Source organism: Oncorhynchus clarkii, chromosome 9, assembly GCF_045791955.1.
Source record: "Oncorhynchus clarkii lewisi isolate Uvic-CL-2024 chromosome 9, UVic_Ocla_1.0, whole genome shotgun sequence".
Lineage (NCBI taxonomy): Eukaryota > Metazoa > Chordata > Actinopteri > Salmoniformes > Salmonidae > Oncorhynchus > Oncorhynchus clarkii.
In genome coordinates, this window is record NC_092155.1 from 47,730,362 (window position 1) to 47,748,875 (window position 18,514).

The 18,514-nt window shown below is 43.2% G+C and overlaps 1 protein-coding gene across 3 annotated transcripts in view; it reads right to left on the bottom strand.

Annotated features, from left to right (window-relative positions):
- Positions 1-18,514, bottom strand: part of LOC139416441 (kazrin-A-like) — a 214,017-nt gene that overhangs the window by 40,016 nt on the left and 155,487 nt on the right. For all 3 annotated transcript variants that reach the window (XM_071165050.1, XM_071165052.1, XM_071165053.1), the window contains exon 3: positions 37-228. In XM_071165050.1, the coding sequence (XP_071021151.1) occupies positions 37-228 (192 nt within the window). The remainder of the gene's footprint in view (positions 1-36; positions 229-18,514) is intronic.

Here is an 18,514-nt window from a genome sequence, read left to right on the forward strand (position 1 = left end):
TTCACTGTTTAGCCCCCCGTCAGCCCGCTTACTCACCCTGCAGTGCCTCCTTGGCGCGGTCTAGCTCCTGCTCCTTCTGGGCCAGCTGCACGCGGAGCTCGGTGGCTGAGAGCACGTCGGCGGAGCAGCCGCCGTGGCCCTCCTCCAGGTCCTTACTCAACATGTCCTTCATCTGCCTCAGCAGGTGCACCTCCTCCTGGAGCTGGGCCACCTCCTCCCGCAACAAAACTATGGAAGGAGACAAGGAGAAAGAGAGAGGTTAGGGCTCTATTTGTTATGAAAGGGCGATACTCTAAACTGTACTGTTAAGTAGGGAGGGAGGTACAGAGATAGTTAGTCCTGCATTGGTTATGGAAATTATGGTAGGCCCACTCTAAACGGTACTGTAAAACAGATAGGAAGGAAGGAGAGAGCAGGGAAAGGAGCTAGCAAAAAAGATAGAGAGGTTAGGTCTCTATTTGGAATTGATGGTACTCTAAACTGTACTGTAACACAGAAGGGAGGGAGGGAAAGAGAGACTGGGAGTTTAATATCACAGTTAATTGTTGGAATTAATGGTATCTCAGACTATTCCCTGCTCTTGTATAGCAACACATGGTAGGACGGAGAGATGGAGGTAGAAAGGGGGACGGAATGAGAGAGAGTTTATGTTTGTTGTAAATATTACTGCAAACTGCTGCCCTTTTGCATGACTGTTAGCTGTTGAACAACACAGAGAAATTCAAATCATGCCAATGAAGGGCATAGCAAGAAATGCCTCCACTGAAATCATCACAGAAATCAACATGACAAAGATGGTAATGTGACAAAAAAAGCATACGGAAGAACAAAGGTTCAACTGTCATTATGTACAGTAATTAGATAGATGCTTCTACATTCAAACAAACTGAGAACAAGACAGTTCTTCAGAAGGTGTGCTAAGATTAAACTCTGCAGCTAAAACATTCAATGATTTTCATACAAAGAAAAAAGTCCTACTTGGATTAACTGAGACTAATTTATAAAAGGAATGAGTTGAGTCATCCGGCTAAGGAGAAGCTGGAGAAAACAGCTCATCCCCATCTCAACTGCCAAATATCAAAATCAGACTATTCTCATGTCCCAGCGCCAATATCCCAGTAGGACGCAGAAACGACACAATAATGAATGGGGAAATTGAGCCGAGAAACATAGGTCCAGTTACATACACCATTTTCAGTGGAGTGCCAAGGTTAAGATGTGGCTCGACTAAAAATGATTGTGTGGCTCGACTAAAAATGATTGTGTGGCTCATTGCAGAGAGCTTACAATAGGATAATGATATTCAGATGTTGGGCCATCTCCAAGAACATAACCTTATGCCTTACTTGATGAAGAAACACAAATGTCTGGATGCACATCCTCTGTAATAATCATTTGGCATTATTCCCTTTAGAAAATCCATTCCATCTACAGTTTACAAAGGGTGAACTATGAGTTCCACAAAAATTCAACATAATACGCTCAGAATTCACACGGGGATGACGTCCATAACTAATGTCCTTATTAACTTCCACAGTGGCCAATCAAATCAAGACACTTTGGTTGTGTTTGTTGGCTTGATTGTTCCCACCCCCCATCACTCAAATGGCTCTACGGTCATGTGATCTCTCTCCCGTGGTGGGTGGCGACCTTTCCCTGGAGCGTCCATCTCAACCCTGCTCATTAGTGCCCAGTGGGCACGTCGCCCGCAGCTCTCCCAGCAATCCCCTCTCAGCAACTTGCTTCTCAGCTAACTGGGCTGACTGGAGACCGCTCTAGTATGTTTCCTGTTTCAACTGGGTCATGTTCATTAAGCACCAAACAGAGGAAAACCGACAAACACAGTGGGACTACCTGTATTTGTCTAATAAGAAACGCTCCTTTTTAATTTTCAGTTGCAAAATGTTTCTGTTGCGTTCCCTAATGAACATGACCCTGCATTTGCAAATATACCATAGCATTGGCTTTACCACCTCTCACAGAATGCAGCTTGCTACTCATCACTTTGGAAGAGTGTCTTCTCAGAATCTATAACAAAGCTTTCAGAGAATGTCGATGCTTTTGTGATACCTGCATCATGCTGTTATTCAGAACTTTCTGTACTTTCTATTTGTGTTCACCGACTGAAATGAACCTGTAAGAGGCTCCAGATAAGGGTGCCTGCTAAATAACTAAAATGTAATGTGAAAGGGTTATTAGGGGAGTGGTTGAATAAAACCACCGGCGTGGCAGTGCGTGTCATTATGCTGAGGTGTAGTTAATGGAGCCGATAATAGACGTACATTTTGCGAAGCATCCCAAGCAATAATACCTCATTGGGAGAGTGAGACCACAGGCCATTTTGGAAACACAAATTCGCACAACATTTAGTAATGTTTGAGAATTGAATTACTTATTAAGTTAGCTTCAATTGATCCATGCTTGGGCAGCACATTAAGGAGTCATAAGGACGTTGCTGAGCACAGAATATTGGGTTTTATCTCGTCAACACACCACACAAATCATACAAAACAATTACAGGGCTGACTGAGGCAACGCTCACTTGGGTCGTATCCAATCGAAACTGATAAGCGCACGTTCCCAGTGGAAGGCAAAAAGTGTTCCTGAACCGTTCACTGTAAGAGTAGTGGGTTTGAAGTTTATTATTTCACAGAGAAATGAACATAAAGGTATACTACTGTATCTGTAATAACCTGGTGAACCAGATACACTTTGATTAGATGTTACGTCTCACACCGCAAAACTCTGGGTATCAGGTTGATTGAATAGCATCTTTAGCCTTATGAAAACATACTATTGCATCAAAGTTGTACGTTAACTTCGTCAGAGGGGATGAGAGAACTAAGTTCACACACCCCATTGAAAGAGACCTCCGGCAAGTACCCAAGCCATTTCTGATGTGTCTGTCTGTGAATACGTTACATTGTAGTTAGCGAGAGTCGCAGCCTCTCTGCAGGCGAGCGAAGCACTGAAACATTCCAGAATGAGAGGTGGTGGTGGCAGGGGAGGAAGATGGCAGCCTATTTGTCAGTGTTTATGCTTCCTTTGAGCTAGGGATGAGGCGAACAAGCACCACAGCTCTGCATGACAAATGACACCCAGAGTGAGTCTCCCGATAAGTGCAATCTCTCCTGCTCTCCTTCCTTTCCTCCTCAGGACTATCTGGTTGTTCACTATCATTGAGGCTGCCTGTGTAGTGTGTACTAAGGGGCTGGGCGTGCGCTGTGTAGCTACTGCTCTTTTGATTGAAGCATGGTGGCACCCTCATGGCTATAGCCTTCACTGAGATGATAGTAAAATATGAACGCATACTCTATATTGTGGATGGATATGAGGATGGATGTGAGCTTATGAGACAAATACAGAGTCACACCTGTGAGCTCAATAAACAACTCCTAGTGCAGTGCAGTTGAATCACTAAGACAGAAATGGCCTTGTGAGCCAAATAAAAACCTGCATAATAAACAATGTGATCTATAATAACCCATGCAGTCATTCAGTTTGCACAGCTAATTAGTATTCAATCACTCTGGCAGCCACACACGGTTGTGGCACAAAAGAACAGGGGCGCCATTGTGTCACTGACTTGCTTTTGATGCCTCGAGTGAAGAGACGTGTTTGCGCTTCTCCCCACTCAACATTGAAAAGCAAATCATCCACACAATCCCTTCGAACAGGCTTTCTCACTGATCGAGACCACTATTAGCATCATCAAAAACTCTTTCAAATTCACAGGACGAATAGTAGCCTAGCTAGCTTAGCCCCTTTAGTGTCAATTCTTCACATGGACGTCAATAATGTACAACAATGCAAGGTTTTTGACTGTCAGACCTGTGAGTCCACAGAATGTGAGAAGTGTGTGATAAACGGTGGATGAAGTTGGTAAGATACTGAAGATAAAGCAGTAGCAGTGTTCGTTTTCTGTGGAGCAGCACTGTTAGCGACGATGGGCTACATGTAAACGAATGAGCGGTATCCGTCAGGGCTGTACATTTTCTCCTCAGGGTTTTGAGGAGTAATGAATCTTCCACTAGCTAACTACTACTACTACTACTAACTACACTTCCCTTGCCTGCCTATCCAAACTCCTTGCTCTGGCTAACAAAATGCTACGCCACGACTGCGGACGCTAGTTTATTCTCCGCAGAATATCTGAGTACCTACCCAACGTTTTCCAGAACGTAAACACATTCGAACCGTTCTGATTAGTCCCAGAAACAGATGGGTTGGGCCAGGGCCAGAGCCAGAACATGCCACTGGACCACTGGACCATGCTGTCCCACTTTCATTATTGGCTAAAGCAGGTAAAGCAGCGTTTAAAAACATACTGCTACTCTGATTGGTTAGAGATGATCCAATCACTGACTTTGTTTTGTACAACCCCCTCATTTTGACATCACCACAAACAACTTCAACAATGGCAGTCTCAGACTGAAGTATGTAGCGAACATAAAGCAGCGGAATAATTCAGTTTGAGTCGTCAGGAAAACACTGTTCACTACACTTCTACACAACTACACATCTTTACATACCAGTAAGCTTACGTCAATGCCACATTGTCTCTATCAAGGCTCTAGATCATTGTGTGGCTAAACAAACATTAATTCTATGAAAATGTAAGCATCACTCTTCAAACTTTCCTGCACACCTTTAAGTCTCCATCATTGGTTAACAGCAAACAATTGGGAGAGAGAGTGAACAGTTTGCCTTTATACTGCCTTAAAATAACCTTAAATCATTGCAATGAGTATCTCATTCCGCTGCACCTCAGACTGTTGTGCACTCCTTTCTCTGGGTTTTCTGTGATTAGCTTTCTCTCCCTTTACCTCTCTCTCCTCTTCCTCTCTCTTCCAATAGAAACAGTGGAGATTCTCGAACCTTACCCGTGTGTCTGAACGGTCTGGCAATCTGTCAGAAGGCTGAAAAGATTTGGCATGGACCCCCTATCCTGTTGCCTAGTTACTTTACCCCTACAGTACCTTCACACCCTTTAGTTTTTCCACATATTGTTGTGTTACAAAATGCGATTTAAATTGATTCAATTTTAATTTTTAGTCAACGATCTACACAAAATACTCTGTAATGTCAAAGTGGAATAAAAATCTCACATTTGTAAAAAAATATTATATGAAAAAGAAAACACTAATACAGTGCCTTGCGAAAGTATTCGGCCCCCTTGAACTTTGCGAACTTTTGCCACATTTCAGGCTTCAAACATAAAGATATAAAACTGTATTTTTTTGTGTAGAATCAACAACAAGTGGGACACAATCATGAAGTGGAACGACATTTATTGGATATTTCAAATTTTTTTAACAAATCAAAGACTGAAAAATTGGGCGTGCAAAATTATTCAGCCCCTTTACTTTCAGTGCAGCAAACTCTCTCCAGAAGTTCAGTGAGGATCTCTGAATGATCCAATGTTGACCTAAATGACTAATGATGATAAATACAATCCACCTGTGTGTAATCAAGTCTCCGTATAAATGCACCTGCACTGTGATAGTCTCAGAGGTCCGTTAAAAGCGCAGAGAGCATCATGAAGGACAAGGAACACACTAGGCAGGTCCGAGATACTGTTGTGAAGAAGTTTAAAGCCGGATTTGGATACAAAAAGATTTCCCAAGCTTTAAACATCCCAAGGAGCACTGTGCAAGCGATAATATTGAAATGGAAGGAGTATCAGACCACTGCAAATCTACCAAGACCTGGCCGTCCCTCTAAACTTTCAGCTCATACAAGGAGAAGACTGATCAGAGATGCAGCCAAGAGGCCCATGATCACTCTGGATGAACTGCAGAGATCTACAGCTGAGGTGGGAGACTCTATCCATAGGACAACAATCAGTCGTATATTGCACAAATCTGGCCTTTATGGAAGAGTGGCAAGAAGAAAGCCATTTCTTAAAGATATCCATAAAAAGTGTTGTTTAAAGTTTGCCACAAGCCACCTGGGAGACACACCAAACATGTGGAAGAAGGTGCTCTGGTCAGATGAAACCAAAATTGAACTTTTTGGCAACAATGCAAAACGTTATGTTTGGCGTAAAAGCAACACAGCTGAACACACCATCCCCACTGTCAAACATGGTGGTGGCAGCATCATGGTTTGGGCCTGCTTTTCTTCAGCAGGGACAGGGAAGATGGTTAAAATTGATGGGAAGATGGATGGAGCCAAATACAGGACCATTCTGGAAGAAAACCTGATGGAGTCTGCAAAAGACCTGAGACTGGGACGGAGATTTGTCTTCCAACAAGACAATGATCCAAAACATAAAGCAAAATCTACAATGGAATGGTTCAAAAATAAACATATCCAGGTGTTAGAATAGCCAAGTCAAAGTCCAGACCTGAATCCAATCAAGAATCTGTGGAAAGAACTGAAAACTGCTGTTCACAAATGCTCTCCATCCAACCTCACTGAGCTCGAGCTGTTTTGCAAGGAGGAATGGGAAAAAAATTCAGTCTCTCGATGTGCAAAACGGATAGAGACATACCCCAAGCGACTTACAGCTGTAATCGCAGCAAAAGGTGGCATTACAAAGTATTAACTTAAGGGGGCTGAATATTTTTGCACGCCCAATTTTTCAGTTTTTGATTTGTTAAAAAAGTTTGAAATATCCAATAAATGTCGTTCCACTTCATGATTGTGTCCCACTTGTTGTTGATTCTTCACAAAACAATACAGTTTTATATCTTTATGTTTGAAGCCTGAAATGTGGCAAAAGGTCGCAAAGTTCAAGGGGACCGAATACTTTCGCAAGGCACTGTATATATTGATTAGACAAGTATTCAACCCTGTGCGTCAATACATGTTAGAATCACTTTTGGCAGTGATTACACCTGTGTCTTTCTGGGTAAGTCTAAGAACTTTGCACACTTGGATTGTACAATATGTGCACATTATTATTATTTTTTAATTATTCAAGCTCTGTCAAGTTGGTTGTTGATCATTGCTAGACAGTCATTCAAGCTGATTTAAGTCAAAATTGTAACTAGGCCACTCAGGAACATTCAATGTTGTCTTGGTAAGCAATTCCAGTGTATATTTGGCCTTGTGTTTAGGTTGTTGTTCTGCTGAAAGGTAAATTGGTCTCCCAATGTCTGTTGTAAAGCAGACAACCAGGTTTTCCTCTAGGATTTTGCCTGTGCGTAGCTCTATTCTGTTTCTTTTTATCATAAAACTCCCTTGCCGATGGCAAGCATACCCATAACATGATGCAGCTACCACCATGCTTGAAAATATGAAGGGTGGTACTCACAGATGTGTTGGATTTGCCATTTTTTGCAGTTTTACTTTAGCGCCTTATTACATGTTTTGGAGGATATTTTTTTGTACAAGCTTCCTTCATTTCACTCTGTTTAGGTTAGTATTGTGGAGTAACTACAATGTTGTTGATCCATCCTCCGTTTTCTTCTATCACAGCCATTCAACTCAGTAACTGTTTAAAATAGTCACTTTATGATGAAATCCCTGAGCGGTTTTCCTTCCTCTCTGGAAACTGATTTAGGAAGGATGCCTGTACCTTTGCAGTGACTGTATTTGAATGAATGTATTTGAATGTATTCAAAGTGTAATTAATAACTTCACCATGCTCAAAGGGATATTCAATGTCCGTTTTTTGTATTTATTTTTTTACCCATCTACCAATAGGTGCCCTTTTTTGTGAGGCAATGGAAAACCTCCCTAGTCTTTGTGGTTGAATCTGTGTTTGAAATTCACTGCTTGACTGAGGAACCTTAGAGATAAATGTATGTGTGGGGCACAGAGATGAGGGACTGTAGTCATAAAAAATGTGTGTTAAACACTATTATTTCACACAGAGTCCATGCAACTTATTATATGACTTATGCAAATTTGTACTCCTGGACTTATTTAGGCTTGCTATAATAAATGGGTTGCGTACATAGTTACTCAAGACATTATAGGTGTTGCCTTTTAATTAATTTGTAAAAAAAATTGAAAAACATAATTGGACTTTTATATTATTGGGTATTGTTTGTAAGTCAGTGACAAAAAGGTCAGGCTTTAACACAACAAAATGTGGAAAAAAGGGTGTGAATACTTTCTCAAGGCACTGTATCTACCTAAATGACCTCATAAAACTGCTCATCAACATGGTACCGGTACCCTGTGTAAATAGCCAAGTTATTGTTACACATTGTTTTGTATAATTTTTTTATTTTTTCTCTCTGCATTGTTGGGAAGGGCCTGTAAGTAAGCATTTCACTGTTAGTCTACACCTGTTGTTTACGAAGCATGTGACAAATAACATCTTACTTGATTTTATTTGTCAATGTCTGGCGGCCACGAGGCTGCTGAAATTGGACTTGGCTGGAATGGAAACTAAGGTCTAAATTGATAGGGAATGACAGCAACTGTCTAGAGGGGGGTGCATTTTTTGATTGTTTTTCCCTCTTCAGACTGAGTGAAAGAGGGAGATGGGGAGGGGGGTTCAATTGGGGAGACATGTCCCTGTAGAGTTCTCGTTCTGCTGACTCATTGAGTGGGGAACGGGATGCTAAGGTGTAGCAGAGTGGAAATTCCATCCCAATCTGGGTGCAACCTTACAACCCCTTTGCACACCAACACAACGCCACTCAAGAAGCATCGTCAATACCTCTGAGACCAGAAAAGCCTTTTGTGGCTCTGGCGCAATGGTACTTATAGGTCTCAACGTCACTGCACAATAGCTATCAGACACCTAGTTAACTTTGAATGGGGTATGGTAGTCGTTGCCAGGAACTGCAACGCTGCTGGGTTTTTCACACGCAACAGCTTCCTGTGTGTTTGGGAGTGTAACTCAATATTAGGAAGGTGTTCTTAATGTTTGGTACACGCAGTGTAGGTCCTTGAAAGCTTTTCAGAATAGCTCAGTCTTTAGCTGTGCCTTAAATGAGGCCAGCCTCTGTACTCAACTTGAGTGGGTTGAGTCACTGATGTGATATTCCTGTCATCTCTTGGGCTTGTACGGTGGAGGAGATCTTCGTGGGCTATACTCAGCCTTGTCTCAGGGTAGTAAGTTGGTGGTCTGTTGATATCCCTCTAATGGTGTGGGGGTTGTGCTTTGGCAAAGTGGGTGAGATTATATCCTGCCTGGTTGGCCTTGTCCGGGGGTATCGTCGGACAACTGGTGTCCTGTGTGGCCACAGTGTCCCCCGACCCCCGGCAGCATCTATGCTGCAATAGTCTATGTGGGCTAGGGCCAGTCTGTCCTACCTGGTGAAATTCACCTGTCTTAACTGGTGTCCTGTGTGAACTTAAGTATGCTTCCGCTTATTCTCCCATCTCTCTCTCCCCCCCGTTTCAACTGTTCTGCCTGGTGCTATGGAACCTGTTCACCGGACCTACTGTTTCCCTCCCTCCCTCTGAATGCTCAGCTATGAAAAGCCAACTGACATTTACTCCTGAGGTGCTGGCCCGCTGCACCCTCTATAACATGGGTGGGCAACTCCAGTCCTCGAGGGCCTGATTGGTGTCACACTTTTTTCCCCATTTCTAGCAAACACAGCTGATTAATCAAATTACATTCTAAGCTGAAAATCATGATTAAGTGATTATTGGAGTCAGGTGTGTTAGCTGGGGCTGGGGCAAAACTGTGACACCAATCAGGCCCTCGAGGACTGGAATTGCCCATCCCTGCTCTACAACCACTGTGATTATTATTTGACCCCCGCTGGTCACCTATGAATGTTTGAAGAGGACTGGCCACCCCTCAAAGCCTGGTTCCTCTAGGTTTCTTCCTAGGTTCCTGCCTTCGTAGGGAGTTTTTCCTAGCCACCGTTGCTAGCCAGCCTTGTTTGATGTTTGGGGTTTTAGGCTGGTTTTCTGTATAAGCACTTTGTGACATCTGCTGATGTAAAAAGGGCTTTATAAATACATTTGATTTGATTTGATTTGCAGCCCTGACAGCGATTGGAAGTGTGTTCCCCAGCCGAGGAGCCGCACAACTGAAAGCCCTGTCACCCAGGGCTGCTGAAAGGAGATGGACCTGGAGGAGCGAAGGTTGCGTGTGGGGCAGCAGGGTAGAATGAGGTCAGACAGATACGTGTGTTCTGAGTTCTGGATAGCTTGGTAGGTGGGAACCAGGATTTTAAAGTCAATGCATGAGAATATGGTGAGCCAGTGAAAGTTGAACAGCACTGGAGTGATGTGCTCGGGGTGTGAGGTGTGAGTGAGGACACGTTCTGGGGATATTGTAGCCTTCTTAGGTACTTGGCAGATGCACCAACAAACAGGGCATCACAATAGTCCAGAAGGGATGAGATAAAGGAGTGGATGAGTCCCTCAGTTGCAGGCTGTGGCAACATATGTCATAAAAATCAATGGAACATTGCCAGGTTATTGATTTTTTACTTTGGTCACACTTTGAAGCGGGCTTCAAATGAGAGTGACTGTCAAATATCAAATCAAACTTTATTTGTCACGTGCCAAACACAACAGTGAAATGCTTATTTACAAGCCCTTAAACAGCAATGCAGTTCAAGAAGAGTTATATATATATATATATATAATATATTTACCAAATAAACTAAAGAAAAAATAATAAAAACGAACAAAATAAATTAATGAGGCTATATACAGGGTCTACCGAGTCAATGTGTGGGGGTACAGGTTAATCGAGGTAATTTGTACATGTAGGTACGGGTAAAGTGACTATGCATAGATAATGAACAAGGCAGTTAACCCACTGTTCCTACGCCGTCATTGAAAATAAGAATTTGTTCCTGACTTTCCTAGTTAAATAAAGGTAAAATAAAATAAAATAAACAGCGAGTAGCAGCAGAGTAAAAACAAATGTAATTAGTCCGGGTGGCCATTTTATACATTTTTCAATAGTCTTATGACTTGGGGGTAGAAGCTGTTAAGGAGCCTTTTGGTCCTAGACTTGGCACTCCGGTACCGCTTACCATGCGCTAGCAGAGAGAACAGTCTATGACTCCTCTGACACCGGCTATTATATTAGTCCTGGATGGCAGGAAGCTTGACCCCAGTGATGTACGTACTACCCTCTGTTGCGCCTTACTGTCAGCAGTTGCCATACCAGGAGGTGATGCAACCGGTCAGTATGCTCAAGATGGTGCAGCTGTATAACTTTTTGAGGATCTGTGGACCCATGCCAAACCTTTTCAGTCTCCTGAGGGGGAATACATTTTGATGTGAGGGGCTTGCGTGACAGACTTGTTGTTGCCTATCCTTACCACCTGGGGGTGACCCGTCAGGAAGTCCAGGATCCAGTTGCAGAGGGATGTGTTTAGTCCCAGGGTCCTTAGTTTAGTGATGAGCTTTGTGGGTACCATGGTGTTGAACACTGAGCTGTAGTCAATGAACAGCATTCTCACATAGGTGCTCCTTTTGTCCAGGTGGGAAAGGGCAGTGTGGAGTGCGATTGAGATTGCATCATCTGTGGATCTGTTGGGGCGGAATATAAATTGGAATGGGTCTGCACTACGCGGGATGATGCTGTTGATGTGAACCATGACCAGCCTTTCAATGCAATTCATGGCTAGCAACGTGAGTGCTACGGAGTGCTAATCATTTAGGCAGGTTACCTTAGCTTCCTTGGGCACAGGGACTATGGCGGTCTGCTTGAAACATGTAGATATTACAGACTCGGTTAGGGAGTGGTAATCCACAAATCGGCTTTGTGAATGTTAACCTGTTTGAAGGTCTTGCTCACATTGGCTACCGAAAGCGTTATCACACAGTTGTATGGGACAGCTGGTTCTCTCATGCATGCTTCAGTTTTGCTTGCCTCGAAGCGAGCATAAAAGGCATTTAGCTCGTCTGGTAGACTCGCTACACTGGGCAGCTTGCGGTTGGATTTCCCTTTGAAGTTTGTAATACTTTTCCTCTGGTTGCAGATGTGACATGTTGGTAGAAATGAGGTCAAATGGATTTAAGTTTACCTGCATTAAAGTCCCCGGCCGCTAAGAGCGCCTCTTCTGGATGAGCATTTTCTTGTTTGCTTATGGTCTTATACAGCTCTTTGAGTGAGGTCTTAGTGCCACCATCGGTTTGTGGTGGTAAATAGTTGGCTACTAATAACATAGATGACAACTCTCTTGGTAGATAGTGTGGTCTACAGCTTATCATAAGATACTCCACCTCAGATGAGCAATACCTCGAGGCTTCTTTAATATTAGACATCACACACCAGCTTTTATTGACAAATAGACACACACCCCCGCCCCTCGTGTTACCAGATGTAGCTTCTCTGTCCTGTTGATGCATGGAAAATCCCGCCAGCTTTATATTATCGACGACTCGGTGAAACATAAGACATTACAGTTTTTAATGTCCCGTTGGCCATTTTGAATTCCAATGATTTAATGTTGGCCAATAGAACAGATGGTATTGGAGGTTTACTCACTTGCCAACAAATTCTCAGATGGGAGCCTGATCTGCTCCCTTTTTTCCCGCTGTCTTTTCTTCACACAAATGACGGGATTTGGGCCCGTTCCCGAGAAAAGCTTTGCGTCGGGTTGCGAACCCCACTGGAGGGGAGGACCTTGACACATTAAATATTGAGGCTGTCGCAGCTGATGTTGTTAATAAGGATCGGACCCTTTTATTACATTTTCCCCTAAAATGACATAACAAAATCTAACTGCCTGTAGCTCAGGACCTGAAGCAAGGATCAAATCAAATCAAATTTTATTTGTCACATACACATGGTTTAGCAGATGTTAATGCGAGTGTAGCGAAATGCTTGTGCTTCTAGTTCCGACAATGCAGTAATAACCAACGAGTAATCTAGCTAACAATTCCAAAACGAATACCTTATACACACAAGTGTAAAGGGATAAAGAATATGTACATTAAGATATATGAATAAGTGATGGTACAGAGCGGCATAGGCAAGATGCAGTAGATGGTATCGAGTACAGTATATACATATGAGATGAGTATGTAAACAAAGTGGCATAGTTTAAAGTGGCTAGTGATACATGTATTACATAAAGATGCAGTAGATGATATAGAGTACAGTATATACGTATACATATGAGATAAATAATGTAGGGTATGTAAACATTATATTAAGTAGCATTGTTTAAAGTGGCTAGTGATATATTTTACATCAATTCCCATTATTAAAGTGGCTGGAGTTGAGTCAGTGTGTTGGCAGCAGCCACTCAATGTTAGTGGTGGCTGTTTAACAGTCTGATGGCCTTGAGATAGAAGCTGTTTTTCAGTCTCTCGGTCCCAGCTTTGATGCACCTGTACTGACCTCGCCTTCTGGATGATAGCGGGGTGAACAGGCAGTGGATCGGGTGGTTGTTGTCCTTGATGATCTTTATGGCCTTCCTGTGACATCTGGTGATGTAGGTGTCCTGGAGGGCAGGTAGTTTGCCCCTGGTGATGCGTTGTGCAGACCTCACTACCCTCTGGAGAGCCTTATGGTTGTGGGCAGAGCAGTTGCCGTACCAGGCGGTGATACAGCCCGACAGGATGCTCTCGATTGTGCATCTGTAGAAGTTTGAGAGTGCTTTTGGTGACAAGCCAAATTTCTTCAGCCTCCTGAGGTTGAAGAGGCGTTGCTGCGCTTTCTTCACGATGCTGTCTGTGTGGGTGGACCAATTCAGTTTGTCTGTGATGTGTATGCCGAGAAACTTAAAACTTACTACCCTCTCCACTACTGTTCCATCGATGTGGATAGGGGGGTGTTCCCTCTGCTGTTTCCTGAAGTCCACAATCATCTCCTTAGTTTTGTTGATGTTGAGTGTGAGGTTATTTTCCTGACACCACACTCTGAGGGCCCTCACCTCCTCCCTGTAGGCCGTCTCGTCGTTGTTGGTAATCAAGCCTACCACTGTTGTGTCGTCCGCAAACTTGATGATTGAGTTGGAGGCGTGCGTGGCCACGCAGTCGTGGGTGAACAGGAAGATCAGGAGAGGGTTCAGAACGCACCCTTGTGGGGCCCCAGTGTTGAGGATCAGCGGGGTGGAGATGTTGTTACCTACCCTCACCACCTGGGGGCGGCCCGTCAGGAAGTCCAGTACCCAGTTGCACAGGGCGGGGTCGAGACCCAGGGTCTCGAGCTTGATGACGAGTTTGGAGGGTACTATGGTGTTAAATGCTGAGCTGTAGTCGATGAACAGCATTCTCACATAGGTATTCCTTTTGTTCAGATGGGTTAGGGCAGTGTGCAGTGTGGTTGAGATTGCATCGTCTGTGGACCTATTTGGGCGGTAAGCAAATTGGAGTGGGTCTAGGGTGTCAGGTAGGGTGGAGGTGATATGGTCCTTGACTAGTCTCTCAAAGCACTTCATGATGACGGAAGTGAGTGCTACGGGGCAGTAGTCGGATATGCATATTCTTGATACCATTTGAAAGGAAACACTTTGAAGTTTGTGGAAATGTGAAATTAATGTTAGAGAATATAACACATTAGATCTGGTAAAAGATAATACAAAGAAAAACTTTTTCTCTCATTATCTTTGAAATGTAAGAGAATGGCCATAATGTACTATTCCAGGTTAGGCGCAATTTAGATTTTGGCCACTAGATGGCAGCAGTGTATGTGCAAAGGCTTAGCATGATTCAATGAACCATTGCATTTCTGTTAAATGTTGTATCAAGATTGCCCAAATGTGTCTAATTGGTTTATTAATACATTTTCAAGTTCATAACTGTGCACGATCTTCAAACAATAGCATGATATTATTTCACTGTAATAGCTACACTAAATTGGACAACAATTGGATTAACAAGAATGTAAGCTTTCTGCCCATATCAGAAATGTCTATGTCCTGGGAAATGTTCTTGTTACTTACAACCTTATGCTAATCACATTAGCCTACGTTAGCTCAACCGTCCCGCGTTAGGGGGACCGATCCTGTAGAGGTTAATGATGGAGTGATTGCCTATCAGGAAGACCACTGTCTTTTTGTAGTTTATCTGCAGGAAACTCAGCTTCATCCACACTTTGAAGTCCTGCAGGCAACTGACCAGGAGTGCATTGGCAGTGTCAGTGTTTGTGGAGACATACAGCTGAGTGTCGTCAGCATTAAGGTAAAAGCCCAGTCCGTGTTCACTCAAGATGTTTCCCAGTGGTAGCATGTAGATGTAAAACAGTAGTGGTCCTAGGTCCGAGCCTTGAGGGACCCCCAGTTGCAGAATTGTTCATGAGTTGAGGGAGCTTGCTCGCAGTAGAGAACAGCACCCGGTAGTTACCACTGCCATTGCTGATGAGTTAGGAGTAATAAGATGTCCGAGCTGCATTTAAGGGCTCTTTGTGTTTTTTATTACGTGTGTCATACATCTGCACATGTAGTGTTAGCTCAGTCTTTTTATAGTGTCGTTCTAGACAACGGCCAGTTGATTTGCGAGAGAGTAGCTCAGCGAGAAGATTGGAGAAAAACACCAGGCAGGTTTTTAAAGGAGCAACTTCATCCAGTGTGGAGGCCAAGGCAGTGTTGTATTGAGCCACAGAGTCAGTAACAGGCAGGTTGGAGATGGATTCAGTAAGCTGGGTTGTGTTTATAGTTTTGAGACACCTAAATTAATGGGGTGTTTCTAGGGCTGAGTGGGTACAGGAATAACTAGAATGAAGGTGATAAATTTGTGGTTGGACAGCCCTGACTCATTTCCATCCAGTTTGGCCAGATCCACCCCTGTAGTACAGATCAGGTCCAGAGTATGGTCTTTGTTGTGGGAGGAAAAGTCCACATGCGGTTGGAGTCCAAAGTTGGAGTCCAGGACATCAGCCAGGAGAGTAGAGAGTGCAGTCAGGAGAGTTGACATGTATGTTGAAATCCCCAAGCACTAGCATAGCAGAGCACAAGGGGCTCAGGTGTATTAGTAGCTCAGATAGTTTAGAAAGATGGTCAGAGTAGAGCTTAGAAGGCCAATAAATCAGCACAGTTAGTATTGATGCATATGGTTCTAACAACCAGTAGTTCAGTCTGGTCACAAATACTTCCCTTCTCTTATCATGGTGTCCCCTTTGACCAAAGCAAGTCTATATATATTGACAGGCCCGGATTAAGAAATCATAGGCCCCGGGGCTGTGTTGTTTTAAAACTACACAAATGACCGAAATGAGTGGCAACTTTAACACTGACAAACTGAGATGAATCTCTTCTTGAAATAGCCCAGGCCAATGAAGCTACCCACAGATTGTACAATATTAGTAGGCAATGTATATACAGGATATACAGTGCATTCAGAAAGTATTCAGACCCATTCACTTTACCACATTGTTACGTTACAATCTTATTCTATTGATTAAATAAAACATAAATCTACACACTATAACCCATAACGACAAAGTGAAAACAGGTTTTTAGAAATAAAAACATAAATAACACATAGGTTTTCAGACCCTTTGCTATGAGACTCGAAATTGAGCTCAGGTGCAAACATTCTGTTTCCATTGATCATCCTTGAGATGTTTCTACAAGTTGATTGGAGTCCACCTGTGGTAAATTCAATTGATTAGACATGATTTGGAAAGGCACACACCTGTCTACATAAGGTCCCACAGATGACATTGCATGTCAAGAGTAAAAACCAAGCCATGAGGTTGAAGGAATTTTCAGTAGAGCTCCGAGACAGGATTGTGTTGAGTCACAGATCTGGGGAAGGGTACCAAAATATTTCTGCAGCATCGAAGGTCCCCAAGAACACAAGGGCCTCAATCATTCTTAAATGGAAGAAGATTGGAACCACCAAGACTATTCCTAGAGCTGGTCGCCCAGCCAAACTGAGAAATCGAGAGAAAAGAGCCTTGGTCAGGGAGGTGACCAAGAACCCGATGGTCACATTGACAGAGCTCCAGAGTTCCTCTGTGGGGATGGGAGAACATTCCAGAAGGACAACCATCTCTGCACCACTCTACAAATCAAGCCTTTATGGTAGAGTGGCCAGACAGAAGCCACTCCATAGTAAAAGGCACATGACAGCCCGCTTGGAATTTGCCAAAAGGACCAAAGTGGAAATAAGCTTTTCAGCTTTAATGTGTTATCATTGATGATTTTCTTAATTGTATGTGGCGGTGTCACCGGCTCGAGCGCCCTTATGTATTTCAAAAAATTGTCTCATAAATTCGATCAATCAATCAACCTAAAGGACTCTCAGACCATGAGAAACTATTTTCTCTGGTCTGATGAATCCAATATTGAACTCTCAGCCTGCATGCCAAGCTTCACGTCTGAAGGAAACCAGGCAGTATGGTATGGTTGTGGCAGCATAATGTTGTGGGGAGGTTTTTCAGCAGCAGGGACTGGGAAACTAGTCAGAATCGGGGGAAAGATGAACGGAGAAAAGAACAGAGAGATCTTTGATAAAAACCTGCTCCAGAGCGCTCAGAAAGCAGACTGGGGCAAAGGTTCACCTTCCAACAGGTCAATGACCCTAAGCTCACAGCCAAGACAATACAAGTGTGGCTTCGGATAAGTCTCCAACAAAATGTGGAAAAAGTCAAAGGGTCTGAATACTTTCCGAATGCTCTGTATACAGTACCAGTCAAAAGTTTGGAAACACCTACTCACTCAAGGGTTTTTCTAGATTTTCACATTGTAGAATAACAGTGAAGACATCAAAACTATGAAATAATACATATGGAATCATGTGTTTAAAAAAAAAGTGTTAAATAATAAATATATTTTATATTCTTCAAAGTATCCACCCTTTGCCTTGATGACAGCTTTGCACACTCTTGACCTTCTTGACCAGCTTCACCTAAAATGCTTTTCCAACCGTCTTGGAGATCCCACATTCTGAGCACTTGATGGATGCTTTTTCTTCGCATACCGGTCCAACCCAACTCATCTCAATTGGGTTGAGGTCAGGTGATTGTAGAGGCCAATTCATATGATGCAGCACTCCATCACTCTCCTTCTTGCTCAAATTGCCCTTACACAGCTTGGAAGTGTGTTGGGTCATTGTCCTGTTGAAAAACAAATGATAGTTCCACTGAGCGCAAAATAGATGGGATAGTGCATGTCAAGAGTAAAAACCAAGCCATGAGGTTGAAGGAATTTTCAGTAGAGCTCCGAGACAGGATTGTGTTGAGTCACAGATCTGGGGAAGGGTACCAAAATATTTCTGCAGCATCGAAGGTCCCCAAGAACACAAGGGCCTCAATCATTCTTAAATGGAAGAAGATTGGAACCACCAAGACTATTCCTAGAGCTGGTCGCCCAGCCAAACTGAGAAATCGAGAGAAAAGAGCCTTGGTCAGGGAGGTGACCAAGAACCCGATGGTCACATTGACAGAGCTCCAGAGTTCCTCTGTGGGGATGGGAGAACATTCCAGAAGGACAACCATCTCTGCACCACTCTACAAATCAAGCCTTTATGGTAGAGTGGCCAGACAGAAGCCACTCCATAGTAAAAGGCACATGACAGCCCGCTTGGAATTTGCCAAAAGGACCAAAGTGGAAATAAGCTTTTCAGCTTTAATGTGTTATCATTGATGATTTTCTTAATTGTATGTGGCGGTGTCACCGGCTCGAGCGCCCTTATGTATTTCAAAAAATTGTCTCATAAATTCGATCAATCAATCAAC